Raw genomic sequence first — 26734 nt, forward strand, 5'->3', positions numbered from 1 at the left:
TATTTTTGTTAAGGAGCGGTAGACAGTCTTGATAATTTCCTATTTCATTGAAGGAACTTTTGAAATGTTAATGCTTGACCTTGCGCACAAGGGTGTCAAGAAGCGCGCTAATCCACGTGACGTCACTCCGAATATGAATTCCACTCTGGCCATTGATTGCTTCTAAGTCCCTTCCATGAAGGCAGTTGGGACTCGCTTGTATTTGATGTCGGTTGGACGACGGATTAGCTTGACCACGTCCATCAGGATTGCTACGGCAACCACGGTTGCGACCATTCCAATGAGGAATATCCTAAACGAATTGTAGGCAGACAGTCAGATATGAAATAGAGAGGAAAATATGAGAGTATACTCAATTGATGTGGAAAATATAACCTAAATTCTCTTCTGATGTTGGCATGCGAGTTATGTTCTTTTTTTCTAAGCTTCAGGGCCCCCTTCTTTCCGGTCGACACTTCGTAATTCCGAAGGTTCTCTATTCCGAAGGTTCGTAATTCCGAAACACGTTAATATGCCTATACCTCGATGTTCGTTAATCCGAAAACGTAAAAGGGTTCGTTAATCCGAACATTTGTGGCGTTATTCCGACGGTTCGATAATCCGAAAACGAAATAAGGTTCGATGTTCCGGAGGTTCGTTAGTCCGAAAACGAAATAAGGTTCGTTAATCATTACGTTTTCGGATTAACGAACCTCATTTCGTTTTCGGACTTACGAGCCTTCGGAATTACGAACCTTCGGAAATACGAACCTTCGGAATAACGAAGCTTCGGAATTACAAATGTATGCGGACATTTTCTACACTCTAAAAACAGTTTACCCAACATTGTGTAAAATGGCACATGTATGCTTGCTTGTTAAAATGATACCAAATAATTTGTAAATTCTGTTGGGGATGTGTGAATCACAGTTTAAAGGATAATACATTGAGAACATTTATGCGACACTTTCATGAATAAAATGCAATGAAATTTTTGTAAAAGCCCACACTGCTTCTTAATATTGATTTTTTGCATTAGAGTTAACTTAATCCGCAATGGAGCGAAATTTCCGGTTACACTTCGTATTTCCGAAGGTTTGTAATTACGAAACACGTAAATTGCCTCTACCTCGATGTTCGTTAATCCGAACATTTGTGGCGTTATTCCGAAGGTTCGATAATCCGAAAACGAAATAAGGTTCGTTAATCATTACGTTTTCGGATTAACGAACCTCATTTCGTTTTCAGACTTACAAGCCTTCGGAATTACGAACCTTCGGAAATACGAACCTTCGGAATAACGAAGCTTCGGAATTACAAATGTATGCGGACATTTTCTACACTCTAAAACAGTTTACCCAACATTGTGTAAAATGGGCACATGTATGCTTGCTTGTTAAAATGATACCAAATAATTTGTAAATTGTGTTGGGGTTATGTGAATCACAGTTTAAAGGATAATACATTGAGCCGAGAACATTTATGCGACACTTTCATGAATAAAATGCAACGAAATTCCTGTAAAAGCCCACATTGCTTCTTAATATTGATTTTTTGCATTAGAGATAACTTAATCCGCAATTGAGCGAAATTTCCGTATCCTCAAATAATAATAATGATATTTAGAAATCATATTTAAGACAATATTTTTACTCGTACATCACAGTTATATGCATATTTTATGATTCCCACTGAAAATAAGTTTTCCTAAACGCATGTAAAATAATTTAATTAGGGCTTGTAGCGGCTATTTTGAATATCAAAATACAGTATTTATCACTTACATGGTAGAAGAAATGCTATATTTCATAAAAATCATGCTTTCAAATAATATTTTACTCATACAGAAGGATTATATGGATTTCATAGTCAAGCGTATCCAAATTCTTACAAAAATTACATGTCCCCATTCACATTGTAGATAATACTGTTAGGGTCTATAGGGGCCATTTTGAATTTAACAATACAGCATTTATCTCATGCATGACAAATGAAATGATATGTTAAGCTAGAAACCATGTTTTCAGACAATATTTTACTCGTATATCACAATTACATGCATTTCATGTTCTTATTCTTGTAAAAATTAGTTTCTCCATTCGCATTGTACATAATGTAAATGGGGCCTATGGCAGCCATTTTGAATTTCAAAATACAGCATTTATCACATAAATTGCATCTTAAATATCATGTTTCATTAAACATGTTTTTTAAACAGTAGTCCACTCGCTTAACTTAATAATTGCATTTTAGTACTCACTCTTGTGATTTTCTTTTGTCCCCATTAATATTATCCATAACACTGTCAGGACGTTTGGTGGCTTTTTGAATAAAAATGTTACTTTTATTACATACATGACATAACAAATGAAACATTTTGTTAGCAATCAAGTTGTCATCCATTAGTTCACAGAAAATCACAATTACTTGCATTTAGTGCTCACCTTTGTGAAAATTATTTTTCCCCATTCATATTGTACATAATGTCGAATACAGCGGTCTATGGTGGCCATTTTGAATATCAAGAAAAATAAATGTTTTTCAAAATTTGCTTTTTTTTCAGAGAGCATTTCACTCCTGCAACACATTTACAAACATTTTATAGCCAATCTGCTGGCAGTTTTATGATTTTCATGGGTAATTTGCATATTTTGGCGGCCATATTGGATTTTGCCAATTTGCGGAAAATGCTCAAGGTTACACAAGTGGCATCATTCAGATTCGTAATCAGCACCCTCGAATTGACAAGAAACCATAAAAAAATATTGTATATTTGAAAAAACAAGGGGAAGATCGGACAGTACATACACCGCGTAATGAAACGCTCGTGAAGAGCGCCCCACAGCGTTGAGTAAGTAACGACCTTTTTTACCTTTGCGTATCGAGAGATAGTTGTGTACAAAACATATGCGTGAAATGGTAAAGGGTTGAAGGAATAGACGATTTTTACATTTTATTTATTTTATCTTAGATTAAAGATGAATATATTCCAGAGGTTGCTGGGTAACAAAACATGCAAAAGGTGGAATTATTCCCATGCACCATTCTTGAGCCCTCTCCAAAGTCCCCTCTCTCAGTCCCCCCCCGCCATATGTTTTATACACAGCTGCGTGCCGATCACAGAAATACAATACACAATTCGTTGGTGCCGATGTGCGATGGTTTACTTACCCAACGCTAGTGGGTGTCCTTCCCCCATGAGCATTCATAGGGCGTTTGGGAGCGTTTAAAAAAAAATCGCCGAAGCGTCTGATTTTTTCCTCGTAGTATCTTTGCTAAAGATGACAAACTTGGCTGTTTTATACAACTTTGTTTACGCTAAAAGTGTTCACCACGAAACTAAAGAGAATAAGAAATTGATGACAATTCAAAGTTTTCCGTTGGTTCGTTGAAACAGCTCCATATAGTCATGTCTCAATGAAGTTATAACAAGCAAGCCGATGACGTCATGTCTCCACTTTTTTTTTTTAATCATATTTATTTATTTGTTGTCTACCATAAACGAAAAATATATTGAATACGGATTTAGTGTGTGAGATAACAATAATTGCCTCTTCTTACCTAGCTTACTACAAACAACAACAAGTGGAATGCCTCTGGCCGTCTCACCTGCATCACGCAGTTCAATATAGCAGCAGTGCTGACTTTGAATACTACTCTAACTCGCACAGGATGTTCAGTGATACTTGATTACTCTAATGTCCAAGTTTAACGAACTAGACCAATAAACTTTCAAAGTTATGATGGTAATTCAACAGATACCCCCGATTCGGCCAAAGTTCATTGACCCTAAATGACCTTTGACCTTGATCATGTGACCTGAAACTCAAACAGGATGTTCAGTGATACTTGATTACTCTTATGTACAAGTTTCATGAATCAGATCCATAAACTTTCAAAGTTATGATGGTAATTCAACAGATACACCCAATTCGGCCAAAGTTCATTGACCTTTGACCTTGGTCATGTGACCTGAAACGCGCACAGGATATTCAGTGATACTTGATTACTCTAATGTCCAAGTTTAACGAACTAGACCAATAAACTTTCAAAGTTATGATGGTAATTCAACAGATACCCCCGATTCGGCCAAAGTTCATTGACCCTAAATGACCTTTGACATTAATCATGAGACCTGAAACTTGCACAAAATTTTCAGTGATGCTTGATTACTATTATGTCTAAGTTTCATGAATCAGATCCATAAACTTTCAAAGTTATGATGGGAATTTAACAGATATCCCCAATTCGGCCAAAGTTCATTGACCCTAAATGACCTTGGTCATGTGACGTGAAACTCATGCAGGATGTTCAGTGATACTTGATTAACCTTATGTCCAAGTTTCATGAACTAGGTCCATATATTTTTTAAGTTATGATGACATTTCAAAAACTTAACCTCAGGTTAAGATTTCGATGTTGAATCCTCCAACATGGTCTAAGTTCATTGACCCTAAATGACCTTTGACCTTGGTCATGTAACATGAAACTCTAATAGGATGTTCAGTAATACTTGATTAACCTTATGGCCAAGTTTTATTAACTAGGTCCATATACTTTCTAAGTTATGACGTCATTTCAAAAACTTAACCTCAGGTTAAGATTTGATGTTGACGCCGCCGCCACTGCCGCCGCCGCCGCTGTCGCCGTCGGAAAGGCGGCGCCTATAGTCTCACTTTGCTTCGCAGGTGAGACAAAAATGTATGAAAATATAAAATGTATTATCATTAATGTAATTATATCAAGAGACATGAGAACATCATCGGAAATTTTGCAAATCGACATAATGCAGGTAGCTGTTTTTCACAAAAGATTTTAGAACAATTAAATATCTCCGTTAATTTTTTATTAGATATTGATTATATTAATCAAATTTTCAGCGTTCTACTCGTTCATTTTTTTTTTACTCTTTTTCATTCTAATGATATTATTTTCAGCCTGGAATATCCCTTTCCGGAGAGATAAATAAATAAGTAAGTAAAAAAAAAATGTATTTAGTATCATAACGTGGTTGTCGGACTCCGGAGAACTGAAGTTGTTGAGATGATGATTCATGAAATAAACCATCTGCTTTTCTTTGCCAGTGCTAGTTTCCGATAGGAAAATTTACGAGTTGCCTCCTCCATTTATTATCATTCACAGTTATTCACTTAAACATGAGTACTTTGACATTTTTTTTGCCAGATTTTCGTCAACACGAACCTACTCCATTTTGTCTCTCAATTATCAGTTTTTCTGTTTGATAGTTATCATCTACAACCTGTTCACAAAATGTTGAATTATTCGCTGCTACCAACTTTACGCGATTCCCTCTTGAACGAACTACAGTTCCGTTAGTGCAAGTTCGTTGATATTCTTTAAGAAGCCTGCGAAAATGGGCAAGATCCCGCTGGAACCCCGGACCATAGCGAGCAATCTTAACCCAGAGCGACTGGTTGAAGTAATCGTACAGGATCGAGTCTGCCAAGTTCCAACTGCGCAGACGCGCTTCCTGCTCTGCCGTCAACTCGGATCGGAATTTTTCCTCACGCGCGTTCTGCGTTATGTACACGATGTCTTTGAAGTCCCAACACATTAATCTCCGGAGAATAACCAGCGATTCGTCAAAGTATTCGGCGATCAGCACTAAATCGATGATTCGATCGAGACGTCCTATCATCCGACTCACTTCCTCGGGACTCCCGAAGTTGTCTGTATCCGCCAGATCATAAAGTTGTCCGTTTCGCGTATACCAGCGCGCAAACCACGATGCGCGACTCCAATAGAATGCGGGATTTGTTAGGAAGCGCGTCAAATCTTCAGTAAGCGTGGTGTTTCTATCGAGAGGACGGAGTCCCATGCTGCCCCCAGCGTTGAAGTGAGAGAAGGCGGATTCAAACTGAGACCGTGGTTTTCGGATGATGGTGATCATCTTGAAATTCGGAGCCATCAACTTCATCAACTATATAAAACAAATCAAAATAGAACATATATTCAGGGGCCCGTTTTATAAAAACGTCACAATGATAGTTCAAAGCGACTGAAATCGGTCAATTTGATTGGCTAATTGTAAACTTGTTAAAGAAATTGATCACTTGTTATTACGACAGGTCTTTATTGAAAGGGACCTAGGTCTTATTATCATAAAGCTAAAATTTATCAAAATAAGAGACCATAAATCAATCAAAGGCTACTATAGTTTAACAAAGACTAATGGTTATTCCTAAATTTTAATCGCCTGCTTAACCCTATTTGTTCACGCAATTCGCAAAAATAACCTTGACCGCAACAATGCTTACAAACATGGAGGGATTTACTTTGAACTTAAAATAAACCTCACCTGAACTAAATTGGGCAACATCCTGAAGTGTGCCGTCATCAAATTATAATTTCGGTAGTTCCCGTAATCACCCTCCCTGACACACATTGGAGGCAACAATCTTTCCACTTCTAACTTCTGCACCGTGAAATGACCATGCGAGTGCTTCCGGTTATACATAAACGATAACTTCCGGGTGAATCCGTAGCGATTTATTATCGTAGCTAGTGTGGTGCTACCGGTCTTGTGAGTTTTCACGAAGGCGAGATTTGTCAGAGGTTTACAGGCTTGCGTCCATGATTCGTTCAACCTTGAACGTTTGCCATCTTCGAGAAGACTGCCACCGCTTGACTGCTTCCATGGTGACGTCATTGGCTTACCGGGACTTTCCCTTGATCTGTATGATGTCATCAGTGTCAACGAAGGAGATCGGTACATCCATTGTAGTGTTAAGACCAAGAGTACAAGGATACACGCACTGGCTAATATCAGAAAATTCTGAAACGAAATGGGGAATGCAGAAAGGGAGACATTTTTAGATTGCAATCCCAATACAGATAATGGAAAAAAAGCTTGAAAATAAACAAAGAAAATTAATCAGTCAAAATTAATTGACCCGAAATGACCTATGTACTTTACCCCAAAGTCTGGAACTATATATAGACCTATTCATGTAACTGATGTAATATCTGATAACCGTGATCTTCAAGTTTAGTAGAATAAGGTTTCATAATCTCAAAAATATCTTGCTAATTCAAAATCAAACCCTTCGCAAAACTTTTTTAAGTACTACCAGTTTATTGACCACAAATGACCTTTGACCTTGGCTTCGTAAACTTGATACTTAATATGCGTCACATACAAACTAAGAGGAATACTTAAAGAATTTTCTTTTTACAATCATAACCTATGATAAGTTTGGATGATACTACAACATGATCAAAGTCAATTGACGCTAAACTACATTTAACCTTAATCACGTGACCTGAAACTCTTGAATGATCAGTGATACTTGATTACCAGTATGTCTAAGGTTCATGAAATAGATCTTTATCCTTCAAAATTTAATCAATGACAACGCCGCTGTCGCCGCCGGAAAAGCGGCGAATATAACATCTTGCTTCTGCTTTGCAGGCGCGACAAAATTATTTACAATGTAGGCCTACATATTATTAGTGTTTACCTGATATAAACCGTCGATCATTTATGTCTTGTACATGAAACTGCTTTTAAGGGAATTTATTTATAACGGTTGACAAAAATGCTTGATTAAAGAATGAATAGAAAAAGGGCAACCAATACACACATTTAAAAATTAGCGTTAAAAAATGAAAGGAAGATGAAAGGTGAGCAGCCGATTTAAAAAATTCTCACACCAAGATGAAACATGTGTACAAGTGCATTTATTAGAACTAATAAACCCTGAAAACAACCATTATTGAGAATGAGAAGCTAAAACTACAAGGCAAACCCTGATTTTGTAAATAGGCGTCTTATAGACGCCTAAATAGTACACATAAGTGTATGGGATGAAATCAAGATGGTGTTTCCGGTCACTTCATATTTCAATTTTTGAAGCACTAAATAATTATTTTCGAATGCAATTTTCTCTGGCTTCATTTTTGTAACATATCACAGACACAGTTGACAAGTGTGACCTTCTAGCTTAGAATTTTTAAAAGTCAAACCAATGTTAACCAATCACTTAAATAATCAATATATCATTGATGAAAACAATGAGATTTATTCATCAAAAAATACTTTGTTATGAATCATTATGATTGACATTCTTTGTGATATATTTGTCTTATATTAATGTTATTTACCAAATTTCTTTTAAGTACGAACAGAAAACCAATAAAAAAAACGCGCAGTCGAAGTCAAAAGGGAGGCGGTCAATAATTATTCATCGAGTCTTAACACGAAGTCTCCAAGACCTCAGTTTCCTAGAAAGACTAAAAATCTTTGATTTGAAAATGGGCGATTTTGGAATCTAGAATCTAGACTTTATAGATCTAACGTTAGAACCTAACTTTTTTCACTAGCATATATGCTCTCTAAAGCAGCCATTCTCAATTACTTTTTTTGAAGCGCCACATTTCTTGTTGAGAATCTGTAATGCTCCACTATCCATTACGCAAACCAGCAATGTATCAGCGGAGGGTTCCAGAGGCCCTTGTGGGGGTCGAGGGGGCAGAGCCCCCAGAAGTTTTGGAATATGAGGCCTTTTAAATTGCCCAGAGGGGCTCTACTATAATATCAACAGAAGAAATACAAATGCCAACAAACTACACAATATTAATATTAAAAGAAAAATTACCAGTGACTTTTTCACAACATACCAATGATAGTTCAGATGATTTGCACCAGATCTATTGGCTGAAGCAAGTGGCGTAATGAGTAAAAAAAAATAAAACGAGGGGGCTAGATATGGCAGCTAAAGCAAACTTTTCAATACAAAAATCTATAGCTATGTATCAGCGGAGGATTCCAGAGGCCCTTGATGGGAGTCGAAGGGGCAGAGCCCCCAGAAGTTTTGGAATATGAGGCCTTTTAAATTGCCCAGAGGAGCTCTACTTAATATCAACAGAAGAAATACAAATGCCAACAAACTACACAATATTAATATTAAAAGAAAAATTACCAGTGACTTTTTCACAACATATAGTAGACCGGCCAAAACGATTTTTTATACTTTGGACGGCAAAATTTGTTAATGCTTGCTAATGCTTGGCATCCCAGCTAATAGTCTTGCAAAAATACCCAGGAATAGCGTACGGCCGGATGCCAAGCGCACTTTTGCGTGAAAGTGTCATTTTTAGCGTAAAATCTGAAGGACTGTCGAAAATCACGCATTTTGATATTTTGACGGATTATCATCATATTTTTTATTATCTTTGATATGAAATTATTTTTATTCAGAATTTCAAATTATAAGTCTACTAAATATGCATTTCAAATTTGAACATTACACACACACATATGGCACAGGGAAACATAAAACCGCGATTTCCTCGAAATAAAAGTTTGTGAAAACTATCAATAGTTTGAAGTTTTTTTACGCAACATAAATTCTTCGATTTAAATGCGTTTATCCATCGGATGTATAGTAAATGTCCTAGTGCCACAAATATTAAAAGAATTTTCAAGTAAGATGGTAGATATCTCATTTTATGTTATCCGAAAGGAGACAATGTGCATTTTACCAGGTGCGCATTTTGAAAGAAAAATTGAAAATACCGTACATTATGTACATAATTACATGTATAAGTACATACTAAATCGAGTTTTTATTTACATGTATAAGTCCATAATAAAGCGAGTTTTTAATTGGATAGCACAATTTGTCAATTCCTTGCATCCCAGCTAAAAGTCTTGCGGAAATACTGAGGAATAGCGTACGGGCGGATGCCAAGTGCACTTTTGCGTGAAAGTATCATTTTTAGCGTAAAATCTGAAAGACTGTTGAAAATCACGCATTTCGATATTTTGACGGATTATCATCATATTTTTCATTATCTTTGATATGGAATTGTTTTTATTCAGAGTTTCAAATTATAAGTCTACTAAATATGCATTTCAAATTTGAATATTACACACACATATATGGCAATATGAAATACAAAATCGTGATTTACTCAAAATAAAGGTTACTTTTTAAAAATTATTCATGGTATAATGTTTGTGTTCCGCATCTCAATTTCGTCAAGATTTAGTGCTATTACCGAATAAATACTTAATAATTGTTGTCATGTCACATATAGTGAAAACAAATACTGAAATAAGATGCAAGATATATATCATTTTATGTTATATATGCGAAATATAACAATGCACATTATTTTATCAGATGCGCATTTCTGATAAAAAAATAAACAGCGCACAATATTACATCGATATTGCACATATCTTATATCAGTGCGATACTCGTCATATTATATAGGATTATGTTTGCTTTTGTAGAGTTCGATCTTCTTGATATTTCCACGAATGAATTGGTGCTGAACTTAAATTTACCTGTGGCGATATTCAGAAATAGGTCTGATATTTAATTTGCCGTTACCATGGTAGCATTAATTTTACAGGAATATCTACATGTATATCCAAAATCATAGAAAACATACATGTATGAATAAAGCGATTAAATTAGCATTTTTAAACCACTCTGTCAATCTACATTTTACTTCAGTTATTTGATTATCAAAGTATATTTAAAAAATGGCCGTTGCACGGCAGTACCTATTTTTTTGTCTCGCCGGCATAGCAGAGCAGGACTAAAGGAGCCACTTCTCCGGTGGAGGTGACGGTAGTTTTGATATAACAGCGTCATATCAACCTTGAAATCTTAACCAAAGTTACATTTTTCAAAATTTCATTATAACTTTGAACGTATAGAAAAAAATTAAAGACACTTTAATTTTAATGACACTTTAATATTCATGTATTACTGATCGTCTTGCACAAGTTTTAGATCACATGATTAAGGTCAAAGGTCATTTAGAGTCACTGAACTTTGGCCATATGGGGGTATTTTTTTAAATGTCATCATAACTTGATTTTTATTGATCCAGTTAAAGATTACACTTGAACATAAGGGTATTAAAGTATCATCGCTCATTTTGCACATATTTCAGTTCACATGATCAAGGTCATACGTTATTTTGGTTCGATGAGCTATGGATGGCGTTTTTTTTATTATTAATTTCAGTTGTTTCCAATGTCCTGCTGCTATAATTATTATGTTAAAATATGAATAATAAATGTTATTTGGTCTTTTGCATTGCAAATTATAATTTTCATTCAATTCATTTTACTTCATCAAAGTTTTTGCATTTGCTATTATCACAGGTCCATGTTGTTATATATTCTGGTCTAAGACGGGGGCCGGACAGCCCGACCCTGGGCAGCCCTGGACATACCAATGCCCTTTTGGGAAATGCAGTTGTACGACAATCTATATATTACATTATGCGCTGGACGCTGGTCATTAGCCTTTAGATTTGTTTGTCATAATGGTCGTGCGACGGCATTTCCCAAAATGGCAATACACTGTGATGAAATGAGCTTTAAGATTTGAAATGTGAACTTTAAATGTGAACTTTAAAGGACAAGTCCACCCCAACATAAAATTGATTTGATTGAAAAGAGAAAAAAAATCCAATAAGCATTACACTGAAAATTGACAGAGTGGTTTAAAAATGCTAATTCAATCGCTTTATTCATACATGTATGTTTTCTAAGATTTTGGATATACATGTAGATATTCCTGTAAAATTAATGCTACCACGGTAACGGCAAATTAAATATCAGACCTGTTTCTGAATATCGCCACAGGTAGATTTAAGTTCAGCACCGATTCATTCGTGGAAATATCAAGAAGATCGAACTCTACAAAAGCAAACATAATCCTATATAATATCATGACGAGTATCGCACTGATATAAGATAATGTGCAATATCGATGTAATATTGTGCGCTGTTTATTTTTTTATCAGAAATGCTCGTCTGATAAAATAATGTGCATTGTTATATTTCGCATATATAACATAAAATGATATATATCTTGCATCTTATTTCAGTATTTGTTTTCACTATATGTGACATGACAACAATTATTAAGTATTTATTCGGTATGGTAATAGCACTAAATCTTGACGAAATTGAGATGCGGAACACAAACATTATACCATGAATAATTTTTAAAAACCTTTATTTTGAGAAAATCACGATTTTATATTTCATATTGCCATATATGTGTGTGTAATATTCAAATTTGAAATGCATATTTAGTAGACTTATAATTTGAAACTCTGAATAAAAACAATTCCATATCAAAGATAATAAAAAATATGATGATAATCCGTCAAAATATCGAAATGCGTGATTTTCAACAGTCTTTCAGATTTTACGCTAAAAATGATACTTTCACGCAAAAGTGCACTTGGCATCCGCCCGTACGCTATTCCTCAGTATTTCCGCAAGACTTTTAGCTGGGATGCAAGGAATTTACAAATTGTGCTATCCAATTAAAAACTCGCTTTATTATGGACTTATACATGTAAATAAAAACTCGCTTTAGTATGTACTTATACATGTAATTATGTACATAATGTACGGTATTTTCAATTTTTCTTTCAAAATGCGCACCTGGTAAAATGCACATTGTCTCCTTTCGGATAACATAAAATGAGATATCTACCATCTTACTTGAAAATTCTTTTAATATTTGTGGCACTAGGACATTTACTATACATTCGATGGATAAACGCATTTAAATCGAAGAATTTATGTTGCGTAAAAAACTTCAAACTATTGATAGTTTTCACAAACTTTTATTTCGAGGAAATCGCGGTTTTATGTTTCCCTGTGCCATATGTGTGTGTGTAATATTCAAATTTGAAATGCATATTTAGTAGACTTATAATTTGAAATTCTGAATAAAAATAATTTCATATCAAAGATAATAAAAAATATGATGATAATCCGTCAAAATATCAAAATGCGTGATTTTCGACAGTCTTTCAGATTTTACGCTAAAAATGACACTTTCACGCAAAATTGCGCTTGGCATCCGCCCGTACGCTATTCCTGGGTATTTTTGCAAGACTATTAGCTGGGATGCCAAGCATTAACAAATTTTGCCGTCGAATCCTTATCTAGAGCACTTTTTGAGGTTTGGCCGGTCTACTAATACCAATGATACCACTAGTTCAGATGGTTTTGCACCAGATCTATTGGCTGAAGCAAGTGGCGTAATGAGTAAAAAACAAAAAAAAAAACGAGGGGGCTAGATATGGCAGCAAAAGCAAACTTTTCAATTCAAAAGACTATATTTTGACATTATATTAAGAAAATAGTGCTCCACTCTTTCCCTTTCCTTTTCTCCTTTTTTTCTTGGCCATGAAACACTTGGGGGCCCCCAATCCCCACCCCACCTGTACGCCAGTGACTGAAGCAGGGCTGGACTGAAGTTACGTTCCCCGATTTTGCAAGGGATGATAATTAGGCGTTACACTGTACTAACGCCCGAAACTGCCCCCTCTCTCTCTACAACTCAAGTGCGGTACCATACACTCAGTTCGTGTTAAGCAAGAGTGCATGCAGGCAATACATCTGAGCATACATGTATTTCACTTTTACAACTTCGGATTTTAATCGGCTCCGGAAACAAAGTAACCAAAACGTATATTCTGGAAATGCAAAATTTCTCGCCGTTGAAAGAGAAATCCTACAAACAGAGTTTTCAAATCACTTGTGTGGCACATAAAATTGATAAAGCATATAACAAATAAAAAGGAGAACACCATCGATCATCCATAATAGGGCTTATCAAATGCTAAATTTGACAAAATTTGAGGAAATCAATTAGCAATTAAGTGTCAAGTAAAGAGTTTTTGTTTTCTTTTTGTATTAAAATGATCACCAAATCTTTCCAGGTTACTGGTAGATCAATTTTCTCTCACCAATTTTTCCTCATTTTTACTTTGTTTTAATACCTGCTCCCAAGCGCCACTCCGCAAGGCTCGGTGCGCCACAAGTGGCGCGCGCGCCACCATTTGAGAATCCCTGAGTTAGCCTATCTAACTTAGACCTAGAATCTATATTATAAAAGTAACTAGTTTATAGCTTGGAGGGCCTGCCGCTTGGAGGTATTTTTTGCACCAATAACGGCCGCGGAGCTACATTTCATTTTCAGATCTAACAGTTAGTCCTCACTGTTAGGACTAGATCTAATGAAGAGAAGTCTCGGCAGCTTCTTCTTCTTCGGTTGGTTTCCTCCAGTCCGGAGAACTGCAAATGGTGCAGAGGAGTTGTTCTACATGATGACAGGATCAGATGGGGGTAGGCCTAGTACACAGAACAGGGTTTACATTTAGACAGTGACATTCGTACGTTTAACATGTAGATCTAGATCTAAGTCAAATACAAAACTGAGAGGAGTTGTGAAAAGAGGACTGAGGAGTTGTGAAAAGCATGCACTCAACACGGCAATGAAGGCTTAGGCTAGCCAAAGAAAATTTCAATGTGTGCTCAACTTTTAAAAGAAAAGAGGAAAAATAAGGCAGACAAAATCAGAAATACAAATCGTATGGTAAGAGTGCCCAAGTCTGCGCAGTGCCCATGTCTGCGCACTCACGTAAATGCGCAATTTTCATAGAACAAAACATCAAACTGATACCAATTTTCAATCTTGACCGCAGCAATCCATTTTGATACCAAAAACTACAAAAATATTTGATTAAAAATGAGTATCAGCAAGTTTCAATTTGCTACCCTGAAAATTTCAATAATTGTCAAAAAAGAAATGTCCGAAACTTCACTGCATAGAGCGCAGACATGGGCACCAATCATTTTTGCTACACAAAGTGACAAGCCCGTCTGAAAATCGTAGAAAAACATTGTTCTTGTAAATAATTTCTTGAATTTTTTTGTTTCCTTGATCATTAGAATATAGAGAATGGAATGACATTGATGACTCTCAAAATATTATTTTACTTTGTAATAAAATCGAGATCAAATTTAAGGTGCGCAGACTTAGGCACTCCCTTCATATTACAAATAATGACTGATAACGTGAGTCCAGATCGACAATAGTTTTTTGTTAGCCTAGGCCTACCGGTATGCACAGTGGTCACTGACTTACCGTTAAGTTGCTAGAAATATATCAAAAACTTAAAGTTCTTCTTCTTCTTCTTAGTGAGTACAGTCCACCATCTGTCGTACTATTTACAGTTTCAGGAAACTTTCAGGAAAGTTTCAGGAAACTTTCAAGAAACTTTCCACTCACGGGCGGAAGGCGTCGTGTTCGGTCGGCTGCACTGGTTTTAGGCGCGACGCAGCTCCTCGACCTCATCACCTGCACCGGCGCGGCCGCGCCGCACCGGGGCAGCCGGGCCAGGCCGGCCGCCTAGTGCAGCGCCCATATGCTAGGCCGTGCTAGGCGCTGCCGAGGCCTGCGCGCGCGGTAATTTGTGCTTTTCGCTGTTCTCGTGCACACTACATGTTCACGTTGCAAACGCTTATCATTGTAACAGCGAAATCTTCGTAGAAGATATAAAAGTAAAATATATATTTTCGAAAAAGGAGGGGCACTATTAGGATTAAAAGCATTCATGTTTTGTACAGTTTATATATTTTGGTGTAGTTTTGGGATAACGTAGGTGGTGGATTGAGTTACATTTTCATTGATAGATAATGTTGATATATATACCCCATTTTACAAAGATTGTCAGCATATACATCAATTCGCCTTAACAACCAGTTTTCCTCCAAACGGTATATACACACAGTTTTGTGCATGATTGTAATGTCAGAGTACTGCTGGGTAGATTTGGCCCAAAGTTCGTAGGAAGTAAAAAGGAATACTGCCCTCTGCTGGAATAGATTTTAAGCATTGTGTTGAACCCCCGACATTGAGAATTTTAGCTTTAAAACGTAAGGGCGAATCCAAATATTCCCCTTTTGATCGAGTTCGCCCTTCCGTTGATTATTAACCCTAAGGCCTTAAGTAGCATTTAGATACACACACATATATATATATATATATATATATATATATATATATATATATATATATATATATATATATATATATATATATATATATATATATATCTGTATATATATATATATATATATATATATAGAGAGAGAGAGAGAGAGAGAGGGGGGGGTGGGATGTGTGGGAGAGGGTGCAAATGAACTACAGCTTAATATCAACCGATGGTGCGTGAACTGTGAATCATTACAAATTAACGACAGAATGAAAAAGAACACTTTCCATCTCATACTACAAAAGCGGGGCCTCGCAAATAGAATTTGTTCGTCCCATTTGCATTGACAGCAGAATACGATTTTTCGGTCAGTCGGTCTCACACAATTCCCGGAGTGACGTGTTTACAGACATTAGATTCTTCTGATAAGTGATCATTGTTTTCTTATTCTGTTTTAAATCTAAAATGAATGGCCCATATTCTGAAGTCGGGTTTAACTTAAACTCAGGTTTCAAGTTGTGGTTTGAGTATGGGAAGCCAAGTGTATCAAAATTTTTATTAAGTTGTATTTCTTATGTTTACTGTCCTCTTTCCTGATTCCTAGATTGTGAAGACAATCATCTATTTATAGTTCTTTCAGAATTATGAATGATTTGAGAGCCGAATGAGCTGAAGTATGATATCTACTGTTAGCGATTATGAAACAATTGGCTGTCCATACTTAAACCACAACTTTAAACCTGAGTTTAAGTTAAACCCGACTAAAGAATACGGGCCAATTGAGTACTTACCTATAGCAAAGGATAAAATGATAATGATAAGAAATGGATGACTCCACAAATGAAATAGATGATTATTCAAAGGGAAAAGACCTTGCAGTAACAAAATGAAAAACTATTGGCCGTGTAAAATCGAAATAAAATGAACAGAATGGTGTTTGATGTTGTTTGAAGTTTTGCATGGTGGCATGTACAATCGCTGATGTGGTTTACGGTACACCATGTGGAGTGTTATAGAAACAGTGGATAGAAGAAGAAAAAGAAATGTATAGGCGAGAAAGTGGAGATTAGAGTAAAGTGGTCTTTCTTAAAAGTAGTCCTGAATAGGACTGTAAACCAGAAGAGATTGATGAGTTAAGAACAGCTTGAGTAGTAGAGCCGATGAGGAGATGCTGGCTTGAGTCGGCGAATAGAGATGATGAGTAGTTTCTGTAACACTTCACATGGTGTACCGGAAAACCACATCAGCGAGAATAGTGTTTATACAGAAAAGTAATATCATTATTACAATCGTATATCACGTCTCAGAATTACACACCCAGATGTTTGGTACTAACTTCCCTGTTTAAGAGTAGTAGGTATTGGACGAAGTTACCCTAGATGTAAAATTAGTTGATGCCATCAAAGGACAAATCATATTTGAATCCCCAGGATCCAACAATTTGAATTATACGATGTCCTAGTTCCATGGAAAAATATAAGAGCAACAAAACAGACTTGAAGGAGCGCCTGTACCTCGCATTATACACACATTTGCCTATAATTCGTAAGCCTGTGACAAATATTTTATATGCATCCTTTAATTTACCCTTTGGGTCGGATGCATAAAAATAGCAATTGCTTCAAACAAAATAAATACGTATCCAAGCACAAGATCATACTTCAGCAATTGCTTTATTTCATATGCATATACTCCTTTGCTAATGCTTGAATCGTTTTCTTGCTTTCAGAAAGCAATAGCTAGCGGTTTGAACATAAGCATTGTCACGCTGGTACGAACACGACTCACAGAAAAGGCAAAACTCGAACGCAAAGGCGTGGCAATGTGAATTAAATTACCGCCCCTTTCATCTAACATCTTTTCCCGGATGTTTTCCTCAGACGTGGTGTCAAACTAACCTTTTTCTTTTTGATAAATTTGTATAGCTACCATTTGGTTTGCACTTATAAGGAGATTAAACATGCATATGTAGGCTATTGTTCACCTTGGGGGTCTCGCTCAGGTGCATTAACCATGTTAACATGATTAAAAAAAAACGCGAGCGTCCTGATCTGCAATCTCTCAATTATGCTGCTCTAATCTGACGGAGCTTGAAAAATCCCAAGTAAAGGCGTGGTCACACCGCGCGAGCGTTGTTGGAGCGGTCATGGAGCGGAGAGAAAAAATCATCACCGCTCGCTTCCGTTCACTATTTTCGATTTCGATTGTCTTTTTTTTTGTTTTCGATTTTCCCCCAATTTTGTGAGCGAAATTCGACCCTCTCTCCCTACCGCTCCACGACCGCTCCGACAACGCTCGGGCGGTGTGACCAGGCCTTTAGTGCTTTAAATGCGCACGCACAAGCGAAATGCTCGCTTTATGCATACACTTTTAAGCAATAGCTGAATCGTCAATGAAATGATAGCAGTCACACCGCCCGAGCATTGTTGGAGCGGTCATGGAGCGATAGGAGGGAGAGAGGGTCCAATTTTTGTCACCGCTCACAAAATTGGGGGAAAAAAAAATCGAAAACATGCGCGTTTCCTTAGCGGTGTACCGCTGAAGCCAGCGTAGCTTTAGCGTTGGTTTAACGGTGGCGAGCGTTGGTTTAGCGGTAGGAAGAGAGGGTCGAATTTCGCTCACAAAATTGGGGAAAAAATCGGAAACAAAAATTGAAAACAGAAAAAAAAAAACAATCGAAATCGAAAATGGTGAACGGTAGCGAGCGGTGATGATTTTTTCTCTCCGTTTCAACAACGCTCGGGTGGTGTGACCAGGCCTTTAGCGATTGCTAGAACTTACTAGCAAACGCAATTGTTCGCTTTTTTTATGCATACGGAATCAAGCAAAAGCCTAGCAAAAGCAATTGTTACTTTTCATGCATCTGACTCATTGTCCCATGGGAGTGAAGAACCCCCCCCCCCCATGATCTTCCTAGTAAGTGTACAACAATGAACATAACATTTAAAGGAGAAGGAAATCTTTAAAACAAGATAGCTTGTGTAAAAACAGAAAAACCAAAGAAACAGATCAACGAAAGTTTGAGAAATATCGGATAAATAAATGAGAAAGTTATGAGCATTTGAATATTGCGATCACCAATGCTATGGAGATCCTCAAATTGGCAATGCGACAAAGATGTGTGATGTCACTTGTGTACAACTCTCCCCATTATTTTAATATATATTTCACTTACATTGCCTCTTTTATCACATCTATCGGTAGATCATGTGTTCTTTCTATAGGAGGGCATGTAATACAGATTTTAAAAAATGCATCATGGATAAAGAGTTTGCATCACACAAGAAAAGCAAAAAAGAGACATTTTGAGGGTATTTTATAGTCCATCAAAGGGAAAGTTGTTCACATGTGACATGACACATCCTTGTCGCATTGCCAAAGGGAGGATCTCCATAGCATTAGTGATTGCAATATTCAAATGCTCATAACTTTCTCATTATTTGTCCGATTATTCTCAAACTTTCTTTGTTCTTATTCTTTGATTTTTATGTTTCCTCACAAGCCTACTTCTTCCAAAGGTTTCATTCCCCTTTAAGTAAAATAGACCCTTTTTCTGAGTTGCTGCATTTTGGCGAAAAGAACAACCTTGCACTAATACTTAAAACATGTGAAAATCTTAAATCCAACATATTACGGGAACTTCATGTAAATGAAGCGTAAAAAAATGTACGATAAAAACGTTATTATGTTTAGATTTAATTGATTTAGCTTAGACTTAATTCAAATATATTCTGCATATATCCATCAAGGCTTAGGATATTGCGTGGCTGTGTTTAATCGAAGTTTAACTTGCTTGATTCCGTTTGCATAAAAATGAGCGAGCAAATATTTTAGTTTGTAATATAAAGCAATTGCTAACTGCCTGGTAGCATTCGCTTGACGATTAAGAAATTGCTAAAAAGCTTACGGATAGAAAGAACTTTTGCTTGTGGGTTTAAAGTGATGATCCGGGCTGAAAATATTTATATCTTAATACATAGAGTAGAATATACTGAGCAAAATGCCGAAAATTTCATCAAATTTGGACAGCAAACAATAAAGTCATTGAAGTTTAAAATTAAGCAATATTTTGTGAAAACAGTCGTCATGAATATTCATTAGGTGGGTTGATGATGTCACATCTCCACTTTGCGTTTTATGTTATTACATGAAATCATATTTTATATCATTATTTCATACTTGTGTGAATAATATGTTTCCCTTTAATGAAATAAGTTGCAGCAATAAATATATAATGCACTAAATCAGTTGTCAATCCAAGTTTTCCAGTTCTTGGAGGAGTTGGAGTTCTTGGAGGGATGTGACATCATCAGTCCACCTAATGAATATTCATGACGACTGTTTTCACCAAATATTGCTAAACTTTAAAATTCAATAACTTTGTTATTTGTTATCCGATTTTGATGAAATTTTCGGCATTTTGCTAAGTGAATTCTACTCAATTTATTAAGCTATAAATACTTTCAGCCCGGATCATCCCTTTAAGCACTTGCTTGGGGCTCTTCAAGCTTTGTTAGAGCAGCTTGAGCGTTTGCTTTTTCAGGGCGTTCGTGGTTTATAACCATGTTTATGCACCTGAGAAAGAACCCCAAGGTGTCTACGTGAACATATTATCTTACTGGTAAGTGCTACCCGAATGCAATCTATAAAAATGTGGAGCGTTGTGGCCCAGTGGATTAGTCTTCGGACGTTGAAACAGAGGGTCGTGGGTTTAAATCCCAATCATGGCGTAATTTCATTTCATTTATTTCATTTTCAACAAAATATAAATCAAATAAATACAATCATAACAAGTCGACATCATAAAAAATCTACCAAGGTCATAAAATCAACTTTAAAAAGACATGTTATAAGAAAGTTACATACAAAATAATCTTGCGTAAAGGATTTTTGATTTACACTTTGTGAAAATGGAGGATCCCACTAAAAAGCAAAGCTTGTATATTGCGGGCTCCTCAAAATATGACAAGCGAGAAATAAATTTTATATATACAAATCAAAATACAAACCATGATCGCCAAAAGGAGACATCATTAAAAGAAAATATTAAACAACCAAAATATACGAAAATTACGCCAAAAACTCAGATCAGGAATGAGAAACTAAAGAAAGAAAGCGGATGAATGAGAGAGAGAGAGAGAGAGGGAGGAAAGAGGGGGGTGAAGAGTGAATGTGAGAACTACAGAGAGAGGAGTGTAGACAAACAGAAGCGAAGTAGGGCATAAGTGAAAAGGGAAGGTGAATAAAGAAATAAATCTGTGATGATTTTTTAGACGTGATTATAGGATTTCAGTAAGAAAGATTTTAACCTTCTTTTAAAAGTGTACAGAGAGGGGGATTTTTTTAAGTCGTTATGAAGTGAACTTCAAAATTTGGGGCTTTCATAAATGAAAGTATTTTTGGCTTTGAACGTTCTGAAAAGCGGTAAATGGAATTCATCTGATTGCCTAGTTGGGTATTTATGAATGCCCTCATTTTTATGAAACATGTCATGAAAAACAATAGGTAAATTATTGCTTTTATATTGATACATAAACTGACCTAGTTGAAATGAATATAAATCCTTAATTTTTAAAATCTTGTTTTCGAAAAATAAAGAATTAGTAGGAGAGCGTATTGGAGCATTACAATAGATCCGGATAACCTTATTTTGCAGTATAAAAATATTTTCTATCAATGTTTGATGGGTATTACCCCAAATCAAGAGACCGTAATTCAGGTATGGCAAAATCAATGATGAAAAAAGCATGATTTTATAATGAGGATTGTGGTAAAACAAATTTCATTCTATTGATAACACCAATATTTCTTGATAGTTTTACATAATAATATGCATTTTCCATGTAAAATGGTTATCAACAATGACCCCAAAAAATGTCTGAAAAAAAGTATGAGAAACCTGTTTTAATGGTGTGTTGTTTAGAATTATACCTGAAGGTAAAGAATCTAAAGAGTTGCTAAATAGCATGTAATTTGTTTTTTGTAAATTAAGACAAGACAAGTGAAAGTTTGTGCGCATGTATCCATTGCGATATACTTAATAACTCAGTATTAACTGTATTAACTTAAATATTTGGATCTTTATGTGAAAAGAAAATATTGGGATCAAATAATATAATATAAATGATAAGGAGTTTGATGATCTATAGAAGTCGTTTATGTACAAAACAGATAGAAGAGGGCCAAGTAAACTTCCTTGCGGTACACCGCAACTGGTGTTTCGCAGTTCAGATTCATATTCGTTTAAAGATACATATTGTTTCCTATTCAGTAAATAACTCCTGAACCACTCCAAGGCCTTCCCACGCACACCATAGTGCGACAGTTCATAAAGTAAAATGTCATGGTTAATGGTGTCGAAGGAGAAGTCCAGGAATATACCTATAGTGTGGGACAATAAATCAATTGAGTGAGAGACTTTCTCAACAAAAGACAATGAAGAGTGTACGGTACTGTGCTTCTTACGGAAGCCAAACTGGAAGTAAGAAAATATATCAAACTTCTTAAAAACGAAATTACAATTTCCTTCGGCAAAAAATGTATCCACATTGTGTTGCACTCGACCCACGTGAGGTAAATGGGTACCTGGCAGGAATTTATTCCTTGAAATGCTGTAAAAGGCTGCGGGGCTAAAGCCAGGGTAATATCCAATTAAGCGCATAGAGACGCATTTGGCAGTGATATGCGCTATAATGTGCATGTTGGTATTATTATTATTAAATTTATTGATTATAGACATGTTATAGAAACAGTTTGACTACACGTCTAAGGAACCGATGTGACATAACAGAAGTGTTATCTTGCCCTGCCACACCTCTGCATTCGAATCCAGCCTTCTGGGGGTCGTGTTTTCACCAGCGTAACATCGCCATTTATTGTTCAAACCGATATCAATTGCTTTCTGAAGGCAAGAAAGGGTTGAAACCCAGCCTTAGGTTATGCATACGAAATTGCTAAGGATCTTTTGCTTTCCAACAAATACAGTGGCGTACAGAAAACTTTAACGTCACTTTTATCTAATAGCCAGTCGATGTAATTACAATTGTGACAAAAGAAAGAACGCCCCCATAATTACCTATCAATAAATACAAGTTCGAATAAACAAAAGTCTTTGTTTTTATTAATTTACATTGTACTATTATATCATTATCATTACATTATGATAATCAATAACAAGGATGATGATGATATTGATAATAATCATGATAATAATAAACAAGTGGAATGCCTCTGGCCGTCTCAACTGCATCACGCGGTTCAATATAGCAGCAGTGCTGACTTTGAATACTACTCTAACTCGCACAAGATGTTCAGTGATACATGGTTACTCTTATGTCCACTTTTTATGAACTAGACCAATAAACTTACAGAGATATGATGGTTATTCAACAAAAAACCCCAACATGGCCAAAGTTCATTGACCTTACATGACCTTTGACCTTGATCATGTGACCTGAAACTCGAACAGGATGTTCAGTGATACTTGATTACTCTTATGTACAAGTTTCATGAATGAGATCCATAAACTTTCAAAGTTATGATGGTAATTCAACAGATACACCCAATTCGGCCAAAGTTCATTGACCTTTGACCTTGGTCATGTGACCTGAAACGCGCACAGGATGTTCAGTGATACTTGATTACTCTAATGTCCAAGTTTAATGAACTAGACCAATAAACTTTCAAAGTTATGATGGTAATTCAACAGATACCCCCGATTCGGCCAAAGTTCATTGACCCTAAATGACCTTTGACCTTGGTCATGTGACGTGAAACTCATGTAGGATGTTCAGTGATACTTGATTAACCTTATGTCCAAGTTTCATGAACTAGGTCCATATATTTTCTAAGTTATGATGTCATTTCAAAAACTTAACCTCAGGTTAAGATTTCGATGTTGATTCCTCCAACATGGTCTAAGTTCATTGACCCTAAATGACCTTTGACCTTCGTCATGTGACATGAAACTCTAATAGGATGTTCAGTAATACTTGATTAATCTTATGGCCAATTTTTATTAACTAGGTCCATATACTTTCCAAGTTATGACGTCATTTCAAAAACTTAACCTCAGGTTAAGATTTCATGTTGACGCCGTCGCCGTCGGAAAAGCGGCGCCTATAGTCTCACTTTGCTTCGCAGGTGAGACAAAAATGATAATGATAACAATAATAATAGTAATAATAGCAACAATGATAATGATCATGATAACCAATCGTAATCATAACAATTGTTCTGCAGCACAATTATTGCATTTAATACAACGTTCTAAGCACTGCATATTTTTACCACGGCGTTAGCACGGCTATACCGGCTCTTGAACATTCAATGACTCTCTTCCTATTGAGGCAGCCGTAGGGGAAATGTGATTGCACCATTATTTACTAAACGTGGTAGAGAATGGCTGATGTTGATAATATCATAGGTAGGATCCATGATAATAGGCAGGTCCCCATAAAGTAGCTTCTCCCATCTGTGAAATTCATGACTAGAGAGGGTTTTTTTTTCATTTTTAACGAGCTTGGCCCCAAAGTCCCCTTTTTAACTCTGTCCTTGCTGCTCTAAATTCATATTTAGATACTTACATTCAACTCTTAACCAGCCAAATGTACTATTCTGTTCTACACTCTGTGTATATACTTTTGGAATTTTCTATCATATTACTATGAACAGATTTATATATGGTCATGTAGACAGTATGAGTCATATTGAATTCTTTGGTTTTTTGAAAAGCCATCACAAACTAGTCTTGCTGTTTCCTAACTCAAATATAGTCAGGGTTAGACATTTCCCCTTTTGATATATTTTATTTTCTCGACTTTTTTAGGAGTACATTTTTTTTCAATATAAACGAGATATTTTATATGTTAACAGAATAGATCAACATGTATTTTGTCTATACATATATAAACACCCTTGAATCGTATGCATCATAACTCAATTTGTTTGTGATAATATGAGTTTACATTATCATATCAGCTAGTTTAACCTAAACATTTCACCACATTCTAGCCAAAATTAAACCAAACTAATAGTATATTATTCTACTTTCAGAATTGTCTCGCTTGTTTGTAACTGAAATTAAAACCCTTTTAGATATTCCTCCTTTCACAGGATCTATCTCTGCATAATTTAAAAAGGATTTTCTCTTTGGTCGATGCGATCTTAACGAAAAAAAAGTTATATTGCGATAGGTTGACAGAGTCAGATCAGCATTACATGAACGTGAATTATAAATGACGCATTCTCTTATTCTAATATTCAGATTTTTGCATTTGGTCAATGTATAAAGTAACATTTAAAAAAAATATTCATTTTTGCAACTGTTGAACTTTCTGCAAAATCCGTAACCAAATAATGGAAAAAAAAATTTCGAGTTTTTTTTTCTGTAATGACGATTTCCAAAATAAAATTAGGAATTCATTGAATCGGTGCGAGTCTTCCTTGTGTATTATACTCATTAACAAATATTTATAACTGACAATCTAAAGTTGATGAAACTTTTCATATTCTCAGTACAGGAAAAAAAATTCTCATTCTCCATATAAGAATTTTCTGTTGTCACGATCTGTAACCCCTGGTATCCTGAATCACTAAATGATTCTTTTATTGCAATTTTCTAAAATGGTCACTTTGTTACCTGTTACATTGTCTGATTTTTTTTATACTGTTCTTTTTCCACATTAGGGATCTATTTTTTATTTTTACTATGCTAAAAATATCTGATAATCTTTTGGCTTCGCTTGAACTCGCTACACACAGCGTGTAATTCTAAGTAATGCAACCCATTTTCCTTTGAAGCTTTATAATTCTAATGCAAGATTCAATGAAGCTCTATCCACTTTGAATAGTATAGTGTGGTACATGTGCACATTCCTCTTACTGGAAATTTCTCACAATCATTATGTAAAATGAGATCCCTTGTCGAAAGTAATTTCTATAGTATCTATGCCTTTGCTGTATTATCTCCCTGCTTGTATTAATCATTTGCATACTTTCTATGTTCCATGCCAACGTTTGTCTATTCATGTTATTTCAATCACCTTGTTCATTTCAATAGTATCTCACTTTCACTCCGATTTTCCAATGTAGGCTACATGTATCTTTACATAATCGACAATATAGACCTAAAACTGTAGATTAATGACCTGGATACGATTCTTATATGTAAATGGATATCCTCATTGTCAACATACTTCACTTTTGTAAACAATTTGATTTCCTCGCTCTTACATTCCATAATACGCTTAAATGATAGGTAAATTGATTTTTTTTCGGTGACGATCCTATCCATGAGGTTAAATAGAACATTGTTAGTATTCATTGTATCATGCCAACGTAGATTTCACCTTTTTTTTTATTCTGAGACTAGTGAAACTCGAGATTTATTTCAACCAAAGACATGCATTTGTACAGGTTAACAAAATTCCGCAGGATCCCCCTTCTTTTTTCCTCTCTTGTTTGTTATACTGTGCAGCCCGGAGTCTGTTCGTCACATAATCATGTACGCTCAAAACATCCGACACACCCTTATTATTATTATGATGTACATACTTCACTTTCACTCTCACATGCACGCACCTTTCACCTCAAATTCACTACTCCTTATTTCAAACCGAAGTTTATTCAGCCTTTTATGAACATAAACGACGTATTCATGAATAATGAAGTCTTTACACCCCAGTGTAAATACTACACTGCAAATGAATTTAATTCAGCTTTCAACACAGCTAAAATCGATAAACCAACCGACTTTAGCCTGATGCACATAAATATCAGAAGCTTGCAAAAAATGTTGATACTTTCAGTGAATTTTTATCCATATTGAATACATCTCCCTTTTCCTTAATCGCCATATCAGAAACCTGGTTACACTCAATTTCACCAAACATTTTTAATATTGACAATTATACATTAAAACATAGTGATCGTAAACGTAGAATGGGAGGGGGTGTCGCTTTTT

The 26734-nt window shown here is 35.7% G+C and overlaps 1 protein-coding gene across 1 annotated transcript; it reads right to left on the reverse strand.

The window, feature by feature from the left end:
- Positions 1-5170: 5170 nt before the first annotated feature.
- On the reverse strand, positions 5171-6649 carry LOC121417689 (galactosylceramide sulfotransferase-like). The gene is made up of 2 exons (XM_041611422.1): positions 6299-6649; positions 5171-5920 (listed from the first exon to the last, which is right to left on the reverse strand). The coding sequence occupies exons 1-2, from the start codon at positions 6647-6649 to the stop codon at positions 5171-5173; spliced, it is 1101 nt and encodes a 366-aa protein (XP_041467356.1).
- Between the last annotated feature and the right edge of the window lie 20085 nt (positions 6650-26734).

This window comes from Lytechinus variegatus, chromosome 6 (assembly GCF_018143015.1).
Source record: "Lytechinus variegatus isolate NC3 chromosome 6, Lvar_3.0, whole genome shotgun sequence".
Classification (NCBI taxonomy): domain Eukaryota; kingdom Metazoa; phylum Echinodermata; class Echinoidea; order Temnopleuroida; family Toxopneustidae; genus Lytechinus; species Lytechinus variegatus.

Coding starts and splice junctions, on each gene's coding strand:
- LOC121417689 (XM_041611422.1), bottom strand. CDS start 6,649: ATGACGTCACCATGGAAGCAGTCAAGCGGTGGCAGTCTTCTCGAAGAT. Junction 5,921..6,298: donor TGTTGCCCAATTTAGTTCAG/GTGAGGTTTATT, acceptor TGTTTTATATAG/TTGATGAAGTTGATGGCTCC.